Consider the following 10,363-nt stretch of genomic DNA (forward strand, 5'->3'; position numbering starts at 1 on the left):
ATATTTGAAATGAATATCTTCTCCCTTCACCTATTCCTCTGTTTGCATTAGATTTGTGTCAGTTGTGGTTCCTCTCCACATTCCTCAATGATAAAGACATTTAAGTTGGAGTATATACTGCTATTTCTATAAGTATTGTTTAGAAACCAATTTAAAAACCCTGTGATTTATGAAATATTTGTGAACAAAACTACCAATGTCTTTGAAATGATCCAAATGAAAGGGGGTCTTGTATTGAACAGTTTGCCGGTTTAAGACCTGCCTTTTAATATTGCTCTGCAGTTGACCCTTTAGTCCTATTTTGAGTTACCAGATGAAAATAAGGTTTCCCTTCAAGTGGTGGTTGCTAAGGGCAACTGGCACTGACGCCAAAAGATGAATACTCTACCTCCTTAGTATAATGCTTACTTTGTGAGCTAAATAAAGAGCTAAATTGCAGAGAAGGAAGTTGTATAAATGTGAAATATCAGGAAAGGAATAGAAACAGGAATATTAGAGGTGTGGAAATCAGAAAAATAAATACTTTTTGGTACCTGCCTGGCATTTCAGATACATGTCCTAATCTCTTGGGCACTCTGCTCTGCCACCTAGAAAATTAACATCATTCAGTAGACTAAGACTTTCTTTTCTAACACAAATTTATGTCATTGAATTTCAAAAAATGGAAGTGAGATTCTGATGAGACTGCATAGTGAAGTGTTTGTAATCTTTTTGTTTTTCTTGGACCTTCAAGCATAAATATCTTATGCCAGCCCAAGTGTTTTACAGGCAGAATATGCACTATTTGGAAATTCTGTAGTGGTTAGGGGTCAGTTATCTCTAACTGCAGTTCGATATTAGATTGTTCTATAAATAAATTGGTTTAATGAGACATAGCATATAAAATATGTTATAGCAGCATTCATAATTTCTTGTAAAAAAAATTGGGCTGTTTTAATATAGCGTTGCAATGATTGCAAAAATCCTAGGGAAAATCCTTTTTGATTGTATCCTAGGCATTGCTGTTCTTGAAGGATGAGTCCATTACTCCTTTTTTGGCATCTGCTCCGTGCCCGATGCTGTGAGTGTCCGCAGGGAGCTCAGAGACTGATTAAAAAGGTAGACATAAAATCAAATAATTAGAGCTTAATGTATCATGAGCTATAATCGGGACATAAACTAGATTTTGTAGGAACACAGAGGAAGAAATATGTCCACTGAAAAGTCAGGTTTAACTTCACAGAGTAAGTGATATTTGATCTGAATCTTGAGGGATGAGTAAACAGTTTACGGGATGAGAGTGAGAAATATCTGCCTGCAGCATTGTCCCTCCTTTGATTATCAACGTTAAGCCAAATGATCTATTTGTTTCATTACATATCTTGGTTTTCTTCTACACTTTGGAAATTAAGTATTTGATTAAAGAAGACAACTCAGCTAGAGGGTGATTCTTCCTGTTACAAGGGAATTCTAGAATATGGGTTCCTCTATACAAAATTTTACAAATCTCCAAATATGAGCACGAATGTTTTTGGCACTTTCTAAGATGAAAAGGAGGAGAGAGAGTTCTATAGGCACAGTCAGGAATGGCTTGTGCAGGAAAACATAGAATGTGTTTCAGACTTCTCAGGCCAGTCCTGACAACATTTGAGTAATTTTATCACAGTAAGACCTGCTTGTCAGACTTTTTTTTCTGATGCTCTTGATCCTAAAAATGAGGTCAATGAAGCAAGGACACTGTGGAGTGAAATGGGGCTGGAGAAGTGTTGCTGGGGTATGGTACAGGGTCTTTGACAAAGAACAATAGGAATTGAGACTAGAAAGATATAAAAGGACATATTCCAGGTATTTAAAGCAATTCTAAGAAATTTGGACTATGTCTTCCAGGAGAGGAGCCTTCAAATTTTTCAGCAAAGAAGAGCTGTGGTCACTTTTTTAAGAGAGAATGATTATTATATCATTATGAAGATAAACTTGAGGTTTCAGGAAAGAAACTAAATTTAAATATAGAAATCTGTGAATCATTAGCTTATAGATAGTAAAAAGGACCTAGGGAAAACCTGCAGAATACGACAAGCAAGAAGGGAGGAATTATTAGAAGCATCTGTAATTGGAGATGAAAGAAGGAGGAGCCAGCAAATGAAACTTTAAAAGAATGTTTACAGAGTTAGAAGAGAAATCATGAGTGTGTTTAGGAGCCAAGAAAAGAGAACATTTTAAGATTGAGGAGTTAATAAGGAGTGGCAAAGGCTGCCAAGGGGTCAAGGAGGATAAAAATTGCGAAGGTATTGTTGGCTTTGGCACTTAGAAAGTCATCTGAACCTTTATTGCTGTTTGGGTTCACTGTATAAGGTCTTCTTTTAGAAAAAACCTATTAGTTAAGGGGTAAAGGTTTTTCTGGGGGTTGGAAAAGGAACCTAATGGAGTAAAAGTTTTTCTTTGGAGAGAAGAAAGAGAACATTTACAGGACAGGGAAATTAATCTCATGGCAGTAAAGGAAGCCCTAATAATAGAATTACAGGACTATCACTGATTGTTTCAGCTCTACCACAGTATTCCAATGCGAAACTATTCCAAGAGGTGAATATTTTAATTGGTTGTATTGAATCCTATATATGAGCCAATAAGCACAAGTATTAAAACTAGCACCCCACTGATTTAATTTGGAGAGAGACATTTGTATTAGCTATTTCTAAGAATTTACTTTCAACCTCTCAAAACCAATTGGTTCTCAGTTTTGAAAGTAGAACTGCTGTAGTGAAGAAACAAATACAGCTTCCAATGTTTTAGTTTCTGAAGGTGTTGTAGTCTCATGCTCCTCTTTTATATATTATTTTCACTGTGCTTTTGGAGAACATTGATTAACTTGGATTTGTAGCTTTAATTTCTTCCTTTGCGTCCTTATATTTGAATACCTGGTATCTTCTGCCAAGCAGAAACTAGGACAGTCCTATTCTGTCTACTTCTCAGTCCATGGGTAGGTGTTTATGACCTTTTTTTTAAGGGACAGAATTGCTGGGGGTGTAGTGGTGTATATTTTTTATTGTGTAAAACATGGGCAATTTGTTTTTTCTGATAATTTACCTTTTCTAAATTTCATAGTATATCATTTCCCTGAGAAATAGTACACAGTAAATATGCAGCACGTCTCTTTCGATGGCATGCCCATGCTGTGGACCTCAGAGAACGCTTGCATGGGGTATGTCTCTGTGGCTGGGGGAAGGACTGATGATCTCTGTTATTTTGGTTCAACTGCTTGACAGAAAGGATGCTTGACAGAAGCATCCTTTCTTTGTGTCTGTTCTTTCAACCCAAAAATGTTTTGAGAGATTTGTCCACGTTGATAAGGATAGATTTAGTTCAGTTGGATAGGAGGGTAAATCCTACAAATATTTGGAAGAGCAATTTGTCAATACTGAGCAAATTTGAGGGAATATATATCCTAGGACCCAGCAGTTCAACTTCTGGTAAAATCTTGAGAAACTCTTATGCAGGTACACAAAGGCGTGTGCAAGGTTGTGCACAGCAGTGATTTTAATAGTGCAAACACAGAGGTAATCTAAGTGCCCCTTAGTGAAATGGACAAACAGAACACTTGACGTATAAAATGGCATTTTAATTAAAGCTAATTATGGTAATCTCAGAAAAGTTATCAAACTATTAACTACACACATGTATTAATATATATATATATACACATACATAACTACATATATATGCAGAAAATACTTGGTAAAATTTAGATGTGAAAAAAATTGTAAAGTTTAAACACTTTATAAAGCAAGGTATGTTCTCTTAAATCCTATTTCACCCTAACTTTTCCTAATCTATTTTGATTTTAAACCATAATTTTGGGCTTGCATGAGATAATTACAGAATGAAAACATGACATCCTCAAGAGAGATACAAGTTATTAAATAGCAAAGATCTACTTTGTAATTTATACTTTATTGTCTTATACAATGCCAGGGGGCAACTCTTTGTACTCTCTCTTAGCTGATCCCAATCAAAGAAGTCCTTGAAATTCATGTTAAAAATTAGTGTTAAAAACTTATTAAATTGGGCATTTCCCAAAACATAAGCATTCTTGAGCTTAAAATTAGAAATGACTTTGTGTAGCAATATTCCATATGATCGTAAATATGATTCAGTATACAACATTTATTTTTTGCAGTGCTTCAGGAGGACATCTATTGCATAGAGAAGAAAGGTGCATGCAGACTTTGAAAGGTAGTAGTTTTAAATATGAAACAATAATTGACGCTTCAATACCACATATTAGTAACAGTAACAATAGCTGCTATTGAAGATGAGAATAACCAGGTTACTGCTTGCCCTGCCAAAGAGTGATATTTGCAGTCAATCGTGGTTTTATTCTTCATTTCCGTATCTTTACTATGTGTATCACTGGTAGGCTGATGTAATATTCTTTCAACTCATTCTGTAAACTGATATCGTATAAATCAGGTGATCATTAAAGTTGAGCAGTGTTTAGTTTTGTAATGTCATTCTACTTGAATTCATTTAGTGATTGTTTCCTTATGAAACAGTGTTTCAACGGATATTGATTCTGCAGCTCTATGAGGACAGTTGTTTTACTGGTCATTTGGACTGTTCATTTATACCCTAGACCTTACAAATTATGCATTGTTGGATACCATTTAAAATGAGGGGGAACAAGTGGGATGGGAGAGTGGGGTACAGGAGGAGCCTTGTGAATAATAATGGACCAGGATAACTCATGAAGAGTCACACCTGTGTTTATTTCTGTGCTTCTTTTGCTGAAATTTGAGATATAAAATCTAAGTTTATTCTTGGGAAAACACTTTTCTCTAAACTATGTGCAGACAAAGCAGGTGAGGATGGTAAATCCAACTGCAATTCAAGGTGAATTTCAAAATCAGGAAATTTAGAAGAAGAAGTTAAGATAAAAATTCCTCAAGCTTGTGTGAAAAATAAACAAGGCAAGAGTGATGAAAAAAATATTTGATGTTGAAAGGCAAGGGAATCAAAACAAGAACATAAAAATGCAGTTTAAATCAAGTTACTCCAGATACATTGATGTTTACATTTTGAACCATTTGGTTAATCATGCCTCTCACCTGCTGTGTTATAATTGAAAGGTTCTAGACAAAACCAAATGTCTTTTAAAACTGTCTACTAATGTGTGCAGTTGATTTTCACTCAACATTTAATCAAGTCAGTATTTTCAGCGTAGGATATTTTTGTGTGTTTGAAAACCCAAATATGTAAGACACCACTAAAATAAATATATGCCCTTGCTTATGTTATTGTTTATGTTGCAATTATTAGAGGACTCTCCAAATTATTAAAAGAAGAGATGGGGGAATCTCAGATTGTAATAGAGAGATTAATGAGAGGTGGTTTCTGCAGAAGTTACAATTGTAACTTCCAAAAACCTAGGAAAAAACTCTTCCCTAAGGTTTATATCAACTGATCAGCCAAGATTAAATTATTCATTTATCCTGTAGCAGCATTTATGAACAACTTGACAGGTGTCAAAAATAGGAATGGAGAATAAATATTCCATCATACTTTGGAAATAGACATACCTTCTTAAGGATTTATTATTATTAAAAAGAGAATAAGGTTTACAATAATTCAATGTCACAATTAGAGGGATCTCTTTCTTATTGGAAGGGCCAGAAGGCATCCATATTAATACTGTGTAAAGCTTATAGATAAGGATGGCTCTTTGAAAATACTAGAGTTAGGACAGTGCATAAATGGTCAAAAATCCAGATCAGCTATTAGGGCTGAAGTTAAGTGGAAACGTTGAAATCTTAGGATTTACTTTTTTAAAAGAAAAATTATTTGTGTAACATACATAACATAAAATTTGCCATTTTAGTCAAGTTTTGGATCTTTATTACATTTATGTGTGCTACCATCAACACTGTCCATTACTAAAACTTCATCATACCAAACAGAAACTTTGCACCTATTAACCAATAACTTCTGTGTCTCCCCTCTCCCCAGTCCCTAGTAAACTCTATTCTTTTGTGTCTATGAATTTGCTTATTCTACATATTTCATATAAGTGAAATCAAGCAATATTTTCCTTTTGTGTTTAGCTTATTTCACTTAGCATAACATTTTCAAGGTTCACCCATATTGTAGAACTCTTAAGGAGTAGCTTTTGTAAAAAAGAAACAAAGTTTTGCTCTAGACTTCCTCGTGGTATGAAATACTTTTTATCAGATGATAGTGCCTAAGTTCAAAGTAACCATGACTGAAGATGAGATCAGTGGCTACATGTTGACAAACTGTCATTTAGAAATTTATAGATGCTCTAATGGCCAAAAAGAGATTTAAATAATTCCTTTATTCATGTCAGCTGGGTAAGATCTTATTTGGCTCTCTCTTGACCCCTAAAATTCATGGTTTAGATCAAGACAGTGTTTTACTATGAAAGTTAAATTAGCCTGTTTAACTGCTTATGTCATCAAATTAGCTAAAAAAAACTGCAAAATCTACACTTCTTGTGAGCTATATAAACATTTCAATTAAAAAACAAATGATGGCTCTATTAATTTTAAGAATTTATAATTTGATGAGCTGAATTTTTTTTAATGTAAGAATCCTTTAATCTCGTAATTTTGGTCTTTAACAATTTATTTCAGTTTATGTTGAAATGAAGTTACCAATTTGAACCTGGGTGAGTCTGGATAATTAGCATAATATAGCCCAGATTTAAGTACTCTTATATTTGAGTACCATAATTATTTACACTGCTAGATTAAACTTACTGACAAAGTTGTTAACAATTGTTGAATCTGTGTTTTGTGTATCACATTTTTCATGTATTGAGCCTTACTTTTCATGTATACTTAAATGCTCTTTATTTCTGTCTTCGTCTGTCAAATGTAGTAAATAACTAGACCCATTTCAAAGACTTGTTTGAGAATTAAATGAGATCATTTGTATAAAGACTTAGAATATCATAGAGTACACACTCAATTAGTATACAAAGTTTAAAATAGCTATTTGATAATTAAAACATTTAGATGAGGCAGGCCTTATTATTATTATTATCCCATTTTTTAAATGGACAAGTAGCTCACATAGCTAGTCACTAGCCGAGCTGAATTCAAACCCACTTCTTTTTGGTTCCTGAATCCAGTTTAGTGTGTGGATTCAAAGAGCTACATAGCAATGCATATTTTTTGTTTAATGTATTCCAAATTCCATGAATCATCTATCATCACGGTCCTGACTCAGTCCTATTCGACTTTCTCACAGGTTTTTTTTAAAGCAGATTTATCAGCTTTAGATGGAGTTCCTACTTTCAGAACACAATACCAACTCTGTGGTTTTACAACTTTAAAAATTACTTATAAGTAAAAATTATAATAGATACAAGATTGTTCTTAAAACCATGCCCTATTCACTCCCGTACAACCCTGTATGATCTCTTGAGAAGGAAAGCAAGGATGGAATTGTAACAAGTCTTTTGGGAATCTTAACACAAACCACAGACCAATAATCTGCACATACCCGGGAGAGGGTCTTCCATGTCACCAGTTGTGAATGCCAGGCTACAACGCATGAGCAAATCCACCCCACAGCTAAAACTCTGCAGTGGATTTCCTCATTCCTTAATTTACCTAGAATTGTCAGATATCCTGTAAATTCAAGACCAAAACACCATGCTTTCATCCTTGTATCGTCTTACTACATTGCTGTTTACTAAATTAATGAATTTGATGGTTTCAGCTCATTTTAGAAATGCAGCGGTAATGACAGCAACTGAATTCCAGATGGGCCTTTAAGACCACAAATGGGGGTGGAGGTGGGAGTGGCAGTTTTTAGTAGCTTGAGTTACTAAAAATGACTCAGAAGATTGATAAATTGTATTTTTGTGCAATTTGTATAGGAGGCTTTCTGTTAAATTCCAGCGTAAAGTAAAAAAGATGTTTATTTCAATCTTTTGAAATCTTTTAAATTCATTAAAATTTAACCATGCAATCTAGATAATGAGCCTTTTTTTTTTCCCTAAAGTTGTATGCCGTGTCAAATCTTAACTAAATCTCCTATATAATGTGTAAGGCTTTATTGTTTAACCCAACTTCAGACCCTCTGAAACAAACTTCTCTTGATTTAATCCCAAAAATATTGCTTTAGGGCATTTTTTTTGCTTCTAAAAAGGCAAGCACCAAATATTGTGATATCAGTGTTGCAAATAAAGTACTGTCAAAGAATTAAGAACAAATTCGGTAGTTTTATAAATAGGCAATATTAAAAAGTCTGTAGCAAAATTATTTTGTGCTGCAAGCATAGGGAGTAAAAAAATATTTTAATGTGCAGTTCATTACATCACCATACATCGCTGTTAAAATGTGTTCAACTCAATTGTTAAATTCTTTCCTTAACACATTAGAATTATGGAATAATTCAAAGCAAATACAATATAGTTTTCTTGGCTGTTCTTAATTTGTCCTAGAACAGCCTTTCATAGGAAAGTTAATATTCACAAACAAATAACTTTTCAAAGAAGGTACATTATTAGGGTGAGATCAAGCAAAGACAAAATATTTAGGTCTGTGTAGCAGTGTGCAGGGCTGTTTAGATGAAAAGTAGAAGCAAATGCAATCAGCAATTCATTTGGCTCAAGGGAAATAAAGGTGAGCATTCCTGAATTATTGGCAACCTTGAGAAAATGCAGGTTTGTTTTTTAAAGGAGTATAAAAAAAGATTTGGGAAATAAGTAATTTTCTTTGCAAGTAATAAAAAAGAGTGTTAAATTTTTGGAATGTTGCAATAAATAGCTATGTTTCAGGTAGAGAAAGATGTGTTTTCAAATTTCAAAGAACAAAACTTTCTTTGTTTATCCCACTCTCTGGGGAAATGCTTTTAAAACTGAGGCCTGAACACTGCGTGCAGCATCAGGTAAATTCTGATGTGACTCTTCCATCCTCAGCGGGGGCCCCTCAGATAATCAGAGCAATTGTATAGAAACATAGGTTCTAATTGTCGCACATTGTACATTTCTCTAGACTTCATTGTAATGGGGAAAATTTATGATTTTACAATATAATTTTACTTCTTAAAGCTGCACTGTAGGCAGATCCAGGTGAAAAAAAATTATTCATACTTATTATTGATTCAACTCTTCAGCCTTTTACCTTCTTAGAATCAGAAAGATTCTGATTAAGGAAGTCTTAATTCCTTTTAAAATTATTTTACTCATTTCTCTCCTCTTCTCCATCCCTGCCATGACTGACCTGGCTCAGTCCCTATTTAATTCTCTCCCATTGAAACAGTCTCCTCATTGTATTGTTCCTTCTTCACTCTGTCTTCTGCACAGCCACAGGAGTCGTCTATTTAGGGTGCAGATGTGTTGATGGTGCCTTCCCCACCCCCCACCAGAGCATTGCAGTAGCTCCCCCAAACCAGCATTCAGAGGACAAGCTCTAATCAGGGCACACCACGCTGCTTGTGAGCAGGAGCTACTGTCTCTCCATCACCTGTCCCTGGAGACCCTGGTTCCAGCAACCCTGAATGCTCAGTGTCCTGACCTTCCCCAGCCTCTGCCTTTACCTGGGATGCACCCATAAAGCCCTTACTCTTTCCTTCTGCTCTTATTTCTTCTTCTAGGCTCAGCTTCCACGTTGTCTCCTCAAGGTGAGTTAGGTGTCCCTTGTCTGTGAGCACATGTCCTGGGCATATCTCAATCACTGCACTTCTATGTTGTCTGTAATTATGTGTTATGTTTCTGCCTCACCCAAAGAATTGTGATCTTTTGGGGGATACCAAAGCAGTGTCATACCAATCTCCACAAAACCAGAAGGGCTGAAAATTATGTAATTAAACCATCTCTTAAAGAAGTATTTTATTTGGCCAGAACCAAGGTACACAGACTTAAATTCTTGCAAAGAAGCACTTGCAAAATAAAGCCAGCTTGATCTAAAAATTAACAAGTTCAGGTGGGGTTTAGACGTATGTCAGTATTTTAGGTATTCCTTTATTGATATTTTATAGCATTTTTCCATTTATCCAATTATGTTTGTAATGTGTGCTTTAATTTTCTGCTAAATTGCAAGAATGTGCATGGCACTGCAAAGGAAGTAATTACCCAAGATGAGGATATTTGATACATTTGCTGTTCCTGTGAAACTTGCAAAACTATTCATTCTAAGAGATTTTTCTTTTAAAATAGAGTTTTTTAAAAGGGAAAATTCAATAAATGGTTTACTTGTGACTGCTTTTAAACATGAATATTTTGTGCCACATTTTTGTTTGTCTTAAAAAGTATGGCTAAGCCATACTTTTATCTCTAAGTTGTTAATAATAAGTTGTGAATAATAAGTTGTTAATGTTTTAAAAAATCTTATCAGTAATTCCTATTCTAGGGATGAGTTTC

At 34.5% G+C, this 10,363-nt stretch overlaps 1 protein-coding gene across 2 annotated transcripts in view; it reads left to right on the forward strand.

The window, feature by feature from the left end:
* KCNQ5 (potassium voltage-gated channel subfamily Q member 5) overlaps positions 1–10,363 on the forward strand; it is a 552,577-nt gene that overhangs the window by 59,761 nt on the left and 482,453 nt on the right. The window contains exon 1 of one of the 2 annotated variants that reach the window (XM_077162230.1): positions 4,176–4,209. The exons of the other annotated variant lie outside the window; for it this stretch is intronic. Within the exon in view, the coding sequence (XP_077018345.1) occupies positions 4,194–4,209 (16 nt within the window). The 5' untranslated portion in view covers positions 4,176–4,193. Of the gene's footprint in view, positions 1–4,175; positions 4,210–10,363 lie in introns of those variants that run through there. 2 annotated transcript variants of the gene reach the window in all.

Source organism: Tamandua tetradactyla, chromosome 5 (genome assembly GCF_023851605.1).
Source record: "Tamandua tetradactyla isolate mTamTet1 chromosome 5, mTamTet1.pri, whole genome shotgun sequence".
Taxonomy (NCBI): Eukaryota; Metazoa; Chordata; class Mammalia; order Pilosa; family Myrmecophagidae; genus Tamandua; species Tamandua tetradactyla.